This window comes from Mesoplodon mirus, assembly GCF_964341445.2.
Source record: "Mesoplodon mirus genome assembly, chromosome: 2".
Lineage (NCBI taxonomy): Eukaryota > Metazoa > Chordata > Mammalia > Artiodactyla > Ziphiidae > Mesoplodon > Mesoplodon mirus.
The window spans coordinates 8,751,083-8,768,869 of record NC_138977.1 but is presented as its reverse complement, the minus strand read 5'-3'; the positions used below and the strand labels follow the sequence as shown (position 1 = coordinate 8,768,869).

The 17,787-nt window shown below is 37.8% G+C and overlaps 1 protein-coding gene across 7 annotated transcripts in view; it reads right to left on the bottom strand.

The window, feature by feature from the left end:
- SLC10A7 (solute carrier family 10 member 7) overlaps window positions 1–17,787 on the bottom strand; it is a 252,926-nt gene that overhangs the window by 200,360 nt on the left and 34,779 nt on the right. The window contains exon 5 of one of the 7 annotated variants that reach the window (XM_082636699.1): window positions 8,213–8,337. The exons of the other annotated variants lie outside the window; for them this stretch is intronic. Within the exon in view, the coding sequence (XP_082492825.1) occupies window positions 8,305–8,337 (33 nt within the window). The 3' untranslated portion in view covers window positions 8,213–8,304. Of the gene's footprint in view, window positions 1–8,212; window positions 8,338–17,787 lie in introns of those variants that run through there. 7 annotated transcript variants of the gene reach the window in all.

The following is a 17,787-nucleotide window of genomic DNA, read 5'->3' as shown; positions in this document are numbered from 1 at the left end:
ATGTTTTCTGTATGTAGTTTACCACCTAAAATAGCCATGAGATATACAGGCACACACAAGAGGGCACTAGACTTAACTGACCAAGGTCCGAATCCAGCACCAAAGCCAGAGTTACCTCCAACAAGATCAGTTTTACCATCTCATGCCTGTTTCCTCGTCTCAAAAATAGGTGTAATATTAGTATCTACTTGTGAGTACTAAGTGAGAATTATATCAGACAATTCATGTAAAATATTAGCACCTTAAATGCTTAATAAAGATTAGTTATTATTATATATGTTATATTATTATATTATATTACATATATTATATGATATATAATATCATCAATATTATCATATTATTAAGTGGTAAGAACCATTAATCAATGACTTGCCAAATTAGAAATCCAGAAATAGAGAAAAAATTTCTGGTAAATTAAAAAAAATAGAGACAAACAACTTAAGGTCGGAAAAAGAAAGATGAACATTGGGATGTGAGGTAAGCAAGCCTTTTTAAAAATGCAGTGTTTCATATATATGGAATCTAAAAAAAAAAAATGGTTCTGAAGAACCTAGGGGCAGGACAGGAATAAAGACGCAGACGTAGAGAATGGACTTGTGGACATGGGGAGGGGGAAAGGTAAGCTCGAATGAAGTGAGAGAGTGGCATGGACATATATACACTACCAAATGTAAAATGGATGGCTAGTGGGAAGCAGCCGCATAGCACAGGGAGATCAGCTCGGTGCTTTGTGACCACCTAGAGCGGTGGGATAGGGAGGGTGGGAGGGAGACACAAGAGGGAGGAGATATGGGGATATATGTATACGTATAGCTGATTCACTTTGTGATACAGCAGAAACTAACACTCCATTGTAAAGCAATTATACTCCAATAAAGATGTTAAAAAACAATACAGTGTTTATTTTTTACAACATAACTCACTGTGTTTTAGAATTATAACCTGTTATGTAAAATTCTTTGGTAATATTTAGAGATTTGTCAGACCTCAGAAAATATTCAACAAAAAAATTTTTTTTTACCACTTTTGGGGTAAAAACCTGAAAGAAGTCCTGGAATGGGGTTGGGAGAAGAGGCGGAAATGAACCTTTATAGCAGAGTGGGTCCTAACAATTCTAATTAGGATTGGGGTTTGGAATAAACTAATCATTCACAGTGCTCATAAAGTCTCCCGAAAGCCAAAGGCTGAATGGGGAACACAACCAGAGGGATGGCACGGTCACTGGAGAAGCTAATGGCTTCCAGCAGAACAGAAATCAATCCATCTGGCAAGATCTTTGCATTTTTCTATGAAGTGAATCTCAATCCAGTCATCGTTTCTCCACCTCTGGCCTTTCTTGCACCTCTGATAAAATAACAATGTGGGGAGGGGGTAAGGAGGTGCACGTGGCCGGTAGAGGTAGGAAGTTGGTCAGGAGAAGTTAACACTGGCGTCAGAAAGGTTGAAAATTGAACTCAGTCAGCAGCTTCATGAAGCTGCCAAAGGGCACATGGATAATGCTTCCTTGAAAGCAATACCAAGGAAAGGTAAGAGAAAGCAAGGAATGCTCAGATTCATGGACTTAAAATCTGAGTATTACCTTCAAAACCAACCCACTTATCTGGTCAACAAGTATTTGATGAATTCCTTCTGTGTATAAGGAACTGGGATTCCTTTTTAAAAATATAAGTTGTGACCCCTGTCCTCAAGAATATTTCAACCTACAAGGGAGTATAGGATGTATCAAATCCAAAGCTCCTTTAGAGAAAAGCAGGCATTGGACAAATGTTTATTTAAAACAAATAGACTGCATAGATTTTCTTCAAAGTCGACTTCCTTTAAAACAGTTTGTTATTTACTCTGTGATGGGCTACTTTCTATGCACAGTGGCTATGTCTGGGGCAGATGTATAACTGTGTTCTGACAATAGGCAGTGTACACAGCCTGAACTGTTGGTTGGTGGGAAAACAAGGACGTAAAGTAAGGGGTAATCCTTCGACTATTTCTCTACTTACCTCATGGTCTTACTGCTTCTACACACACCCCATACATAAAACACATTACATATAACATATATAACACATTACCCACAATATGAAAACATGTTATAAAATTTTGCTATAACCACAAAGGATTGCTTAGAACTGGTTCCTTCTCCCTTTATTCTGTGTATGTAAATGCACAATTACCTTTTTAGAAAAGAATCTTTTTGCTAATACAACACAAGGTACCTATCTTAAACTTTAACAAAGTTTCCAATGGAGTAGTAAAATGATTTGAAAAAATTACAAAGAATCATGTAGACCCTTTTTCACCAGATATATATGGCAACTGTCTTACTAGCCTGAAGAGCCTCTATTAGACCCAGACTTTCTGCACTTGCTGACCTTGAGAATCTCCCTGAAGTTCCTCCTTTTTCATCTGGAAAGTTACAAACACAGGCTGGTCTGTCAGTATGGAACATGCACTACCACTAATATCAGTGACCACCATCTCCCAATCCCTCCATGTGTGTCAGGCACTGTGCACAGATCATCTTTACACAATCATCTCGTGCAATAGGTACGGTGCTAAGTAATAAACACAAGAGATATACTTAAAATAGTTCCCAATCATATACTGCCATTTTAAGCTAGTTTAAATGTATGTATTAGAAAGTTATACATACAAGAATATTTGGAGACTTTCCTGAATTTAGGCAAACACTAAAAGTACCTCCAGAACTGTCTAGAACACTGGCCCAACTAGATTTTCTTTTCCATTCAATATTCTTTAGCATTTGAAGGATGACTTATTATAAAACTATTTGTTTAAGAGCATATTCTAGCATTAACCCTTTCAGTTAAATAATTGTCCATCTGAATAATTTTCTGTCTCAAATTCTGGTTGAAGCTAAAGTTACTCCCAGTTGGTGAGGCTTGGTGATAAAAAGGTAGATAATCGAGGAGAAAGATAAAAAATCTTCAATCCATTGAAATCTATTGGAAGTATAGAGCCATACATATTAAAATAATCATTGAATAACTGAAAATTATTACTGTTATGATGGCAATTAAGTATCATTATTATGGCAAGCATTTGTGAGTACTCACTCTAGGTCAGACTAAATGATTCATATTCATTATCCTCTCATTTAAAATTCATATCACACCCATTTTACAGGTGAGGTAGATAAGTGGTAAATAATTTATCTAAAGTTAGACAGCTAGTAATTAGTAGAGCTGGGATTTGTATAGGTCTAGAGACACCAAAGCCCATACTCTTTTTATTATGTTACAATGGCAACATTAAAAACCTCAACTGAGGACTTCCCTGGTGGCGAAGTGGTTAAGAATCTGCCTGCCAATTCAGGGGACACGGGTTCGAGGCCTGGTCTGGGAATATCCCACATGCTGTGGAGCAACTAAGCCTGTGCACCGCAACTACTGAGCCTGCGCTCTACAGCCCGCGAGTCACAACTACTGAAGCCCGCATGCCTAGAGCCCATGCTCTGCAACAGGAGAAGCCACCGCAATGTGAAGCCCGTGCACCGCAACGAAGAGTAGTCCCCGCTTGCTGCAACTAGAGAAAGCCCAAGTGAAACAACGAAGACCCAATGCAGCCAAAAATAAAATAAATAAATTTTTAAAAAATAAAAATAAAAATCTCAACTGAAAACAAAATGTTACTGCAATTTGAACCCCTACTCATATCAAACTCATAACCCGCCAAAATATCCCTCCAGCTCATTCAATCATTTCCTCACATCCACGCCTACCTACTCCCAAAAGATAGGTTTAGGCAGTTTTCTAAAGCTGCATCAAAAATAAAGAGAAATTAAAGTGATGTCAACACAAAATATAAATCCTTCAGCCTCTTAAAAAAATAACTTTTCCATAAAATATAGTGCAATAACTAAGGGACGAGTATTAAAGAATAATGAAGGTGCGAAAAAAATGCATTACTGTCAGCACTCTACCTGGGTACCAATGTGTTAGAGCATCTGAGTTGAAAACAAATCAACCTAAGTGCCTATTTTGGAAAACATTGCCTGTGCTGTATATACCAGTGTTAGGAGAAAGCAAGCCCAGAAATTAATTAAGAAATGAGTAAAACCACTCATTGTGCTATGAGAGAAAGTACTTTGTAATAAACTTTCTCTCTACACTTAGAGTGAAATCTTCCTACGGATTGCCTTCCTTCATTTACATATCTGTGCAGGTCTATTCTTTTTTTTTTTTCCTTCCTAGCCCCTTTGCCCTTTCAATCATGAAGCATATTACTCCACTGTCAGTGCAAAGCAGTTCCTAACAACAGGGAACCCAGCTGGGATAGGAAGAGGGCAGCAGGCTCATGCATTAACATAATAATCCAACTGTGTTCCCATAGGCCCTTAGGGCAGACAGCATATTAGGTAGGCCTCCTGTGCAGACCCTGGTGGAAGCTGCCTGATCACCTGCCTATCAACCTGTGGCAGCTACAGCGGGCTCAATAGCACCAGCTCCTGCCAAGCCGTGGTGCCCAATTACCTTACTACAAAAGACAGAAATCCATTTTTCTATGTCTACTTAATGTACTCAATGCATTTCCTTATTTACAATTTGAATCTACGTTTCTGCATCGTTTCCAGGGGATTGACTTATTGCCTTTTAACTTTTGAAAGTCTAGTTGTCCAAAGGCCCTATCACTGCAGTAGGCAGGAATGAGAATGAAAACCAAATTTCAAATACAAGAGCCCAGGTTGGTAAAGCTAACTGCTTGGTCACCAGTTGTCGAAAGATTCTTTCCTCATCAATACAGAAGACTAGAGGTGTGGGGAAGACCTGAAAGGCTGCCATCTCTATTTCCTCAAGGGGACAGAGTTGGGGGGAATCCTATCCCCATGACTTCTCGAAATGTAGTTTTTCTTAATTCTAACCCAAGCATGTTTTGATATAATGCTGCTCGGTTCCCGGAGTCTTTGATTTACTCTATGTGTGGTTTTCTTTCCAAGCCACAATATCTATCAAATCAGGAAAAGCCCAGGGGTATATTCCACTAAAAAGATATTATTTATACGTTACACAAGATCACCTTTATCACGTCATAAACAGATGTTTGAAATTATAATTCACCTCAGTGAATTAAACACAGTAGTCTCATTCTTTGATGAAATTTCTCCTTAAAAAGGTTGCATAATTTGACATTTAATTTAAGATGGGAAAAAGTACTTTTAGAAGCATTCCAAATAATGCTATTTAAAAGATCACAACACTACCAATTTGGCTAGAGAAGCATTTTCTACTGGTCAAGTATTTCTTAAAAAAGTTGAGTTTCTAGAAATGTTATATTTTGGGTTTTTTAATGGCTATTTTAATAAAAAATGAATCCTCTAGTCAAACAAAAGTGCATTTATCTAACATTTCTATGAATTTTAAATGATACGGAACTAATACTATTGTTTAAGCCAACCAACCTGATGTGCTTTATGTGCATTCTAATAATTAAGTAAAAATTAAGTATCAAGGGTCATATCTGCACATGCCACGGATTTTCACTGTCAAGGTTACCTCTGTTACCTTAGCATGAACAGTTTGTGCATTACATTAACAGATGATGGTGACCATGCAGCAACTTGTCAGTTCTTTGATTACTTCCACACATACCAGACCAGGTTTTATATAATGTAAGTTCCCTCATCAGGAAGAAATCTGTTTGCTCTTTACCAAACAACCTAGGGAAAATTCAAATAAAAGAGAAAAAAAAAACTAACTTTTTTTTCCTCTTCTGTGAATAAATCATGAGCTGTTTAACGGCCTCTAAACAATACGCTATAATATATTATACGTTGATGGGAGTGTAAATGCAAAATACTAAACTCAATAATAAATATTACTGCTTATATGTGTGTTAAACAGCAAAATTACACACATCCCCTCCTTGATCTTTTGGGGATTCCAGAGGCTCTTTATTCTTCATAAATTCTTATATTTTGACAAAATGTAATGCATCTTCCAAGTCATTAAGTACAGAAACTTGATTTTTGATTAAAAAACAATAAACAACAGCCATGTGGTGACAGAATAAATGGCAGCCTCGACTTTACCATTTTAATTCCTTCAAGGAGTATGTTTCTACTCTAGCATAAACAAAAGGCATTTATAGAAAATAGAAATCTAGCTATTCCATTAGTAAGAACTTGATTTTAACTTAAACAGCAAGTTATACAGCTAGAATAATTCAGCCTCTAAAGAATGGTAGAGAAAGAAATAAGGGACAGAATTGTAGTATCATTTCTAGCATGAGATATTCAATTTTGGATGAGGTTAAAAAAAAAAAAACCTAAGCATAAATGAAAGAAAGTGCTATTTCAAATTTAAGTGGGAATAAATAGAAATAGAAAATAATGCAAAACAAACCATGATACACCAAAGTTTAAAATCTCTTTCCCCTCCTCCCTGCAGCCATTCCTTTAGGTTGTACATTCCTATATTTGAAATACACCACATCTTCATTTTTATTCTACTAGAGTAGTCCCTTCCCAGCAGAGAATTACCTAGAAAGGACCCTCTTCTCCCCATGGAAAACTACTTGATTCTTAAAGACTTTACCCAGTTCAATTTGATAGTGTAGATACGGCTTCAGAGACGGTTTGCAGCTAGTATATTCTGACATTTCTGCCAAGGATAAGATTAAGTATGAAATATCGAAATTACACGTTAAAATAGATGCCATTTTACTTTGTTTCTTCCTGAATAGCCCTTCAGCTGTTGAGGCACATACATTTTTCCCCAGGCAAAATCCCCAGGCTAAAATAACTAAGTCTCATATCTTCAGGAAACCCAGCTTCCCAAACATTATTCTTAGGTATCTGATTATCTATGGGCTGTAGTTTCATTTCATAGTGAATCATGTAAATCTTACTTGAAAAAGGAAAACCACTCCACTGTAAACATTTCTCTTCAGTCAACTGCTCATACTGGATACCCTCGATGACAATACATAATTTTCTACAACTTCTTAAAAATTTTTTTCTTTTATTTTAGTAATAGAGTTAGAAGTCACAAGGATCAAAGAACTGATCATTTGTATTCAAAACATAACTTTCCTGGGGCTTCCCTGGTGGCGCAGTGGTAAAGAATCCACCTGCCAATGCAGGGGACACGGGTTCGAGGCCTGGTCTGGGAAGATCCCACATGCTTCAGAGCAACTAAGCCTGTGCACCACAACTACTGAGTCTGCACTCTAGAGCCTGTGATCCACAACAAGAGGAGCCACCACAATGAGAAGCCTGAACACCTCAAGGAAGAGTAGCCCCTGCTCAGCACAACTAGAGAAAGCCCACGTGCAGCAATGGAGACCCAACACAGCCAAAAATAAATACATTTTTTTTTCATTAAAAAAAAAAACAACCCATAACTTTCCTTCCAGGACTGCCCTCTCTAGCAGCATGCTACCCTACACTTGCCCCTGGGGAAAGGACCTTCCCATCTGCTAAGATCTAATCCTATCACTTTGCAACCTCAAACTCTCAGGCAACTTAAAGTCAAAGACCACCGCTTTAAACAGTAAACAGATGTTCCAAGGCTATCACTCCAAACCTCAGGTGAGGATAAATACAACTTTAAATTAAAACTAAAGAAATTTAGCAAGCAAGTAAAAAGGTAAGTAAGTCAGGAGCTCTTAAGATCTTTCAGACCATCATAAATTAAAAAGAAAAGTTTAAGATTCTACCTTTAACCTCAAAGCTTTTAAAATTAAGAGGAATTAAAATGTGTATTATCATCACCTTCTAACAAAGCCAACTTGAGTTATATTGCAAGCATTTTTATTTAGCACATAATCCCATCACAAAAAGTTTATAGATTATTCCCTCCATGCCCACTTAAGTACTGAATCATTATGCATTAAGTTATTAAAAGAATTTTTTAATATAGGTCTTAATTGCCTGCTCTTAACAACTTAGTTCTTATTTCAAATCAGAACCCATCCTGGAAAGCTGTAGGCAGAATGCTGAAACAGAGTTAAGAAAAGTAAAAGATGAAGAAAAAGAGAAATTATGACAGGGTAGAGGAGGAGGACATAAAAAAAGAAATCTATTAATGAGAAGATCAAGTGAATAGATAAAAAGCAGGAGCTAGAAAACCCACACTCTTCATCTCCTCAAATTTGATAATATCTAATTTTTAAAAAACATAATTAAACACATCTCTGTACACAGTGTTGTGGGAGAAATGCCCCATGAAGAGCTGATACACACAGCAATGGTTCATAAGTTATGGGAGGGGAGAGGAGGCAAAGAAGGTGGGCAGGGAGTGAGATGAGTGCCCCAAATGTCAGTGGAGCAACCCAAGGTGAAGGCATTCACAGGTTCATGGTCAGCAACGTTGGTAACTTCTGAAAGATAAAAAGAGGGGTTACCTTTTTGTTTTCTCCTTAGCAAATCCCTATTTTGTGTGTGTGTGTGTGTGTGTGTGTGTACATGAGTCTGTGTGTCTTGCGGCTGAGGGGAAAGAGGGAAACAAGAACAGCCCCCCCCCCGAGGGGCTTCCCTGGTGGTGCAGTGGTTAAGAATCCGCCTGCCAATGCAGGGGACATGGGTCCAAGCCCTGGTCTGGGAAGATCCCACGTGCTGCGGAGCAACTAAGCCCCTGCACCACAACTATTGAGCCTGTGCTCTAGAGTCCTCACGCCACAACTACTGAGCCCGTGTGCTACAACTACTGAAGCCCGTGTGCCTAGAGCCTGTGCTCTGCAACAAGAGAAGCCACTGCAATGAGAAGCCCGTGCACCGCAACGAAGAGTAGCTCCTGATCGCCACAACTAGAGAAAGCCCGCACACAGCAACGAAGACCCAACGCAGCCAAAATTAATAAATAATAAATAAATAAAATTTAAAAAAATGAACAGCCCCCTGGGCTACAAAGGGTGGAGTGCTACTTCTACCACTGGACCTCAGTCCTGGAACTATGACTCTCATTCCCTCAGATCAAATCTTGCCATATAACCAACTCCAAGGAACTGACTAATATTGTGGTACTGGGAGGTGTTTTGTTACTCTTGAATACTACTTGCTTAAAGTAAGCCATTAACTGGGGCTGAAAAATATTTACGATATAGTGGTCATAGCTGACAATTTGCATTCAAAATACGAAAACAGAGCTTCCTCTTCCCATAAGCTGCGAGGTGACCTCTGAAAATGGTTCACTATTCATTTGACCCAGAAAACCCCACAGAGTCATACAAGTCAAGAGGTTCAAATCTTTGTGTTCACTTTAAGAACACTCATGAAACCACCTAGGCCATGAAGGGTATGCATATCCGAAAAGCCACCAAGTATGTGAAGGACGTCACTTTACAGAAGCAATGTGTGCCATGCTGTGGTTACAATGGTGGAGTTGGTAGGTGTGCCCAGGCCAGACAGAGGGGCTGGACGCAGGGTCAATGGTCCACAAAGAGTGCTGAATTTTTACTGCACATGCTTAAAAAAGCAGAGAGGAATGCTGAACTACAGGGCCTAGAAGCAGATTCTCTGATCACTGAGCACATCCAGGTGAACACAGCCTCAGCACAGAACCTACAGACAACACGTGCATGAGCTTTCCCTGCCACACTAAGCTGACCCTCACTGAAACACAGCAGGTTGTTCCTAAAGCTGAAGAAGAGCTTGCACAGGAGAAAAAGATATCCCAGAGGAAACTGAAAAAACAAAACCTTATGGCCTGGGAATAAATTCAGCATAAAATAAATGCAAATAAATAAAAGAGAAAAAAAAAGAAAGACAAATAAGCAGCCTCTGGTGATAGCAAATGGTGTTCACAATGGTAGCCAGTGAGAGAAACACAGGTGGAAAGACTGAACACGCAGATCGCCCTTTGTCACGGAAGTAACAACAAATTCTGCTCTGAAAAACAATAGTTTCCTCTCCAGTTCTTTGTGCAAGAAGCCAATATTTTATTCTTGCTTCCATACTTAAATCTAGAGACAAAGAGATCTATTAATCCTTATAAACTGCTCCTAGGAGCTTCCTTTTCCTCAAGGAGTTAACAGAAGCTTTGACCATCACACAAAGGAAATGAAATCTCTGCACTACATAGCAAACACATAGCTCCAATTAGGTTTAAGGACATTTTTACAGCTTTTATGCCAAGTTTATATTACCAGATGTTAAAGAATGTGTGGTAGCACTTAAAAGCGCTAAAGCTGGCTAATCACGCTCTTGATAACAATGGTTTATGATTATATCTCAAGGAAAGCAGGAAGAAGGCATTTACATGATTTTGTTGTTACATCATGATATTGAACAGAAGCAAAAACAAGGGGCAAGGCCAACCCAAATCTTTTGTTCTCTCTTTTGATACTCTCATCTAGGAGCTAAGACATGGGAAGTTATCATTAGATTTTTCCTCGTGCCTTAGAATAAATTCAGCTAAAAGCTTTAGAGGCTTTAGGATTAAGACGAACTCCAAAAAGCAAATGTATTCATATTGTCCAAATCTGTATATGTCTAAACAATATAAAATTATACCTATAAAGCAAACAGGTAAAGGATGGCAAGAATTTTTAATTAGCATTTCATTATAATACCAATGTGAAAAGAAAGAGGTCAACTATTAATAAGGGACAGATTTCCCACCACTGGGATTTATTCTGAATTCATTTTAAGACCAGAAAGCCGTGATCTTAAAAATCTCCACTCTGAAAGGGTTAAAAGTTGAAATAACAGTACTTTAAGGATTGGGGGCTTTAAGAACAGCTATTTGTATGTAGGAACCATGTAGTTCCAGACTCTTAATTTGTAATTTTAACTTAGAACCATAATGCCCACTTATTTCATGAATAAATGATTACACACTGGATAGCGTATCTATTTTGGATAAGGATAAAGGCTTAGAGATTTCAGTCAAGCGTGTGACTTCCTTTTCATTTCTCTTTTTTGATACGTGCACTTCTCAAAATTCCACAAAAGAATACATATCAAAAAAGAAATATACTCACTAAAATTTAAGGTTACTCCAACAAAAGGGTTAATTAGAGAAACAAATTTTCTCAGACTGTTAATAATGGGAATGACACATACTATGTGCCCATAAGTAATTCTCAGGTATCTTTGATCTTCAGCCCCATGCGGTTTCTGTTGCCTACCGTAGCCTGGCCTCTGGGACTCTCTCAGAACCAGACATCTGGCTACTTTGTTGTTTTAGACTAATCTCCTCCCAGGAGAGCTCAAGAAATGACACCAGGCAAGGAGGGTCCTGGCAAGGGAAAAAACATTACAGTATTAGCAGATTTCTTTTCGAGTGGACGAGAGTATCAAAATTGTCTTCAAATTTCTACAGTGGTCTTAGGAGTGCTTCTGTTCTGTGGTTTTACTCCAGCATAATTTAAATAGGATGTATATATTATATCCTTAAGGCCCATCAATCATCTTTAAGAACTCACCGAATGTTAATCATAGAATATTACAATGTGTAGGAGAAAGTTGTGAGGAAAAATACAAATCAGATTAATTCTTCACCCATCTGTTAGGGTTGGGTGATGACTGATAAAACAAAGATTTTAACTGTCAGCTGAAGGGTTACACCAAAACTGTGGGATAATGTCTAAGATTTGCAAATACAGTTGCATGCCTCTCATTACGCCAACCTCCTATCATGTTTCTACTTTTAACTGGGATTTTTTTTGAAAGAATCTTAGCTGCCAATCTACCAGAAAGGTTTGATTAAAGTATACTTCTGTAATGTGGCTCTGAGGAAAGCAAGAGGGTGCAAGAAGTGATGTAAGCTTAAAAAAGAAAACAAAAAGCTAAACAATTCAGTCAAGGACAAAATGTTATTTTTGAAATGACAAAGATTATCAATATTTTTTCCCCCAAGGCAACAAATTATCAACAACATCTTAATTCCTTTTTAGGGATTATTGTTTAATCCCCCAAGTCTATACATTCTGAGAAAAAAAATAATAATTTACCATTTATTACACAAATAGAATATAAGCCAAGTGGGATAACGGTTTAATCTGTGAACGTCAATATTTTATCCTAAAATCACATTTTATCTATTTGCAATACATTCAGATAATATATGAGATCAAGGGTTATACTACATATGACATTTATGTTCTTATATAGGGTGACAGAAAACTCATGAGACTGGCTAAAATACCTGATGCATTCATCTCATACCTGTCAAAAGAAGTCCTTGTTTTATGTTTCAATTTTTTTGTAATATTCAAAACACATAACTATATAAAGACTTCTACCTTGTACTTCATAAGTTACTGATTCTAATATCCTATTTTATCCTAACACTATCTACTCTGTTAACATCCATTATAATTACCACTAGAGACAAAAATTTTCAGAGGATGAACGTAAGAAATACAATTTAAACAATAACAATTCATTTATTATCAAGTAAAGCAAAAGAATTATGTTAGTGTGAAATAAGCCCCTCACAAAAAGACAAATATTGTATGATTCCACTTACATGAGGTTTCTAGAGCAGTCTAATGTATAGAGACAAAATAAGAAAGTTGGTTGCTGAGGGCTGGGGGCAGGGAGAAATGGAGAGCTATTGTTTAATGGAGATGGAGTTTTATTTCGGGAAGATGAAAAAGTTCTGGGTGGTAATGATTACACAGCAATGTAATTAATGCCAATGAACTGTATACTTAAAAATAATTAAAAAGGTAAATTTTATGTTATGTATGTATATTTTACAACAATTTTTAAAAGAATTATGTTAGATATATAATAATATGAAAACTCAAAGATAATGAAAATTTGGAGGTTTTTTATTTTGAATGTCTTTCCTTGACCAAAGATACATAAATGAGAAGCATCCATAATCATGTTTTAATTTATATACTCTTATCACCATCACTCAAGAAATGAAAAAACAAAACAAAACAAAAGCCCTAAATCAGTTCCAGAGCACATTAGCAGAATGGATTCCAAAAAATGTATTTCCAAAATTTCCCCTAGATGTCTAGAGTTTGGGACCTCACATTAGGAATACTGATGCTAAGTAACAAAACTATTTCTCAATATTAATCTGCATTTCCAGAATTAAAAGAGGTAGAAAATTCAAGACAACCAATGAGATTTTTTTACAATACTGTGAACTATTAAGATAAAATGGACCCAGGAATTAATCCGGCTCTCCAAGTGCCTTCCAAATATCATATTATTTTAAATTATATTCAGGGTAGTTCCAGTGCTAACCTTACTTTATTCTATTCTATTATTTGAAAATTATACAAATATATTTTATATTAATTGTGATTAAGTTTAACTACATACACACACTAAAAAAGAAACTCCAAATAATAGTAGCTTATACAAGAGAGAAATTCACTTCTCTTTCACATGAAGGAAGTCCAGAGGTAGGCAATCCAGGGCTGGAATGGCAGCTCCACAGACAAAAGGACCCAGAATCCTATTCTTGCTGCTCTGCTATCATTAGCAGGTCAAATCATTAGCATGGCCGAAGATTTCTCCTCAAGCTCTAGTCATCAAGTCAACATTCCAGTAAGCAGAGAGGAAGGAAAAATGAAGGCTGTACCACCTACTTTTAAAGAGATGTCTTGGATGTTGATATACAATATTTTCACTTACATTTCACTGGTCAGAATTTAGTTACGTGGCCACTAGAACACCAGGAAGTCTAGTAAATACAGTATTTAGGTGGCAGTGTGCCCACCTGAAAGTTTGGGTTCTGCTCTAAAGATGAAGGGAAAAGGAAATTAGAAAGCAACCAGAGGTGTCTGACACATATATTAACCAGAATACTCACTTAAATACAACTACTATTGTAGGTAAATAAACAAGTCGAAACAAAGGGAAAACAAATTCATTAACTATTACTGGTATCTGACTAGTATAATTCATATAAAAGAATGAGAATTATCAACAAATCACCATGATGAAAAACAGAAATTTGAAATTAGTTTTCAATTTGAGAAAATATCAATAATATCCAATTAAAGAGACAGGGAATCAATTCATTTCCTTGCAACACAGTGAATTTCATTTATTTCCTTAAATATGAATAGAGTACTTACTAAATAAATGAATCAGGCAGATTCTCCCAATGAGTTAATATTGTGTGTTGGCTTAGACCGAGTCAACGTAGAGATGAAAACATAACTTTAGGTCTGGATTGAAGACAGTGTTTTTCCATCACCCCACCCCCATCCCTTGCCACCACTGAGGGAAAAAAATGTTGGAAAAGAAGCAAAAGAGTGAAAATCAGAATAACCAAACCAATTCCCCTTAAGGCACATCTTCCAGATCAAATGGAGAATTATTTGTACAGAATCATGGAGGAGGGAGTTTAAGAAGATTATATGATTTGACTCTGACTGGAGATTTTAGAGAGTTCCACTTATAGCCCAAATTCCTCTCATTTGGCTATTGATCTCCGTGACTCCTGCAACATCCATATAAAGCTGCAATGATTCATTCTGAGAAGGCTTTGGAAGCAGCACTTTAAAGAGTCAGTGGCTGCCAAGGAGAAAGGCCCAAAGGTGCATGACCGTAGCGGCATGACAGTAGCAGCAAGCACAACAGGGTCACACATTCTAAAGGAAGCTTCCTAATATCTTGGTGCTGAGGGCAGAATGATTCAGAGTCCCACGGACCCTGAAAACACCTGGTACACACAGAGCTGGTGTGGAGGGCAATCCCCTGTCCCAGGAGACCTTCAAAGACGATCACTGCCGGAGCAGACTGACCGACCCTAACAGCTTTTGGAAGAATACATAGGGCCAGGAAAGTAGATACTTTCGTCCTTATAAGGCCCAGTTCAGGATTTGGAAACCTGAGTGGATGCCCCACTCTGGGCTGAAAAACAGTTACGCCCAGAGCTTCCAAGAGACCACACGATGGTGAGATGACCATGAAGGCAGTGACAACAACAAAGGCGCCAGAGGACCATGCGGGAACCTACTGAAGAGTCTCGCTGGGTTAAGACCTTGTTAGTGGAGGAACTAAAATTCACCAGCCACCAGAGAGAGAAACAGTGATGAAAGAAAAAGAGGAGAAGGACAGGAAAGAGAAAGGGAGAAGCTCAGATGATAGAGGCATAGATTTTTAAACTATAAATATAAAAAATGAATGAGCTTTAAAAAAATCAAGTAGACTATCATAGCATCCTCTCTTCTCAGGTTTATGAGGCAAAAAGAAATATGTGAAGCAACTTAGGCAAGTAAGAGAGATAATAAATACTAACTGTTTTTTCAGGTATCATGATAAAACTAGTTTTATCAACCAAGGTGAAAAATGCCACATTTAACTTCTAACCCCCAAAGTAATAACACAACATTCAATAAGACATTCAATACTCAACTAGAAACTATAGGCCATTCAAATAAGCTGTCAAGAGGGCAATAATTAATTTATGAACAATTAGCTATATCCAATAGACTTTCCAATCAACAAAATTTTTAAAAGCCAGTCATCTATAGCAATAATGTAATTATATAATGTTTTGTAATTTGCAAAGCATGTACACATTATGTTAATTTAATCATTTAACAAGAACACTAAACAATGTGTATCTATTGCTGGCAGATATTTTATATAACTTAATCTATGGTGTGGATTTAGGGGGGAAAGTGGGTATGTACTTATAGAGTTTCTAACATTGAAATTAATTTTTTCTATTTAAATAGCCTTTAAAGAAAAAGTATGTACATGGTACCTTACAGTTTCAGATACTGGAATAACATTTGCTAGAAAGGGATATATTTGCTGCTGTGTTTCTGGGTGGAACTGGCTTCCTGGTGGTAGAGTTTGTGTCTGTGGTACTAAAAAAATTCAAGACAAAAGGCCTCTCATGTTTGAGGTGTACAAGGAAACCTCAGCTTTGCTTTTCACCTTTTCATCCTGCAGGGAATGGAAGTTGCTGAGATATATGTGAAAAATCTCCCTGTGATTAGGGCAGTGGTGAGTTTTTCTTTTAACTCTGCAGCGGCCGTGAAGCAGGGCACACAGGCTTGACCTCCCTGTGCCACTGACCTACCCACACCACCCAAGTGTTTGGTTATTCCATTCAGATTTGGTACCTATGTGGCACAGCAAAGCAGTAATTCTGCCACTAACTCACTAAGTATAAAGGAAGCAACATTTGCAGTCAAATTGTCAGCCACAATGCAATTGCTTCTTTGGTCAGTCTGCATTCTGGCTCTCACATGCAGGTCAGGTATGTTGCATTGATCAGGCCACTGGGACAGGATTTGTGAGCAGCACCCCTTCCATCAGACCCATCCATTCTCTTGGATCTTCCAACCAGTGTATTATCTTAACCCTAAGGGGGAGGCCTTTCAAAAAGATACCCTAAGCACTAGGAGAGAATTTGAAAGCCTATCACTTCCAAGAACCAACTTGCCAACCAGGACCTGTGGGCCCAGCTCAAGCTCTAGGGACCTCTCCTGCCCCCTCCTGACTTACCCCACTAGCTCACTCACACGCACTTGTTGTTAATGCTCCCAGTTTTCCCCATTTCATTACCAAACTCTGTGAAAGCACACGACATTGCATTCTCTTCGTATTCCACCTCCCCACGCCTCAAAATACTAGCTCGGTGTTCTGTAAATTGCAAATGCTCGCTAATTTGTTTTAGTTTAATTGTACACTGACATTCATCTCTTGGAAAAATTTCAAGCCATCCACCTTTAATGAGAAGCCAACACAAGATCTAGGTGTTTCTTCTTATGTGACTGATTTCTAGAGTTTTGCTGGTTTTGCCGAAGATATTGCATAATTGGATGAAAGGGTCCTAGAGAAGGAGTCTATACTTCCCAGCTGTGTGACTTTATTTTATTTATTTATTTATTTATTTATTTTGCAGTATGCGGGCCTCTCACTGTTGTGGCCTCTCCCGTTGCGGAGCACAGGCTCCGGATGCGCAGGCTCAGTGGCTACGGCTCACGGGCCTAGCCTCTCCGCGGCATGTGGTATCTTCCCGGACCGGGGCACAAACCCATGTCCCCTGCATCGGCAGGCGGACTCTCAACCACTGCGCCACCAGGGAAGCCCCAGCTGTGTGACTTTAGTCACCTTGCCTCTAAATCCTAATTTGACAAACTACGAAAATCAGGATAACATAATACCAGTCCTATCTACTTCATATAACTTTTGGGAAGTTAGAAAAAGAAAACACAGGTAAAAGCATTTCATAAGATATGCAAAATAAATATATTTATCACAATAGGAGATGATCTAAAGAAGTACTGGCATATGTTTTAATTCTGTATACAGTTGACCCTTGAACAACATGGGTTTGAACTGCCCATGTCCACGTAGATGCAGATTTTTTTTCAGTAGTAAACACTACAGTATTTACTGTACTACAGTACTGGACAATCAGTGGTTGCTTGAATCCGTGGATGTGTATATGGTGTTGAATCCATGGATACGGAGGAACCAAGGGTATGGGGTCTGACTACAAATTATACATGGATTTCAACTGTGAGAAGGGTTGGCATCCCTAACCCCTACGCTGTTCAAGGGTCAACTGTATACTGAAACTTCCATACAGAAATCATTATTTATTTTAAATAAGGGAAAGAAATTTTACCTTATCATTCATGCAAAACAATGCATTTTAAGTATCTACTAATGTCTTTAATGTTAAAATCATTTTTCCCACATGAGATATTTACTAGACTAGTTAATTTAAGAGCATCCAAAATTTACAAGGGAAGAAAGGAGACTAAAAGGTCCCATTCAGCTACTAAAATGTCTGTGCATGTTTCTCATCACTTAATAAGTTTGAAAATGCAAGATCAACCCTATAGAAGTCTTTTATTCCCTTCCAGGCCAGATCAACCATATAAAAGTCT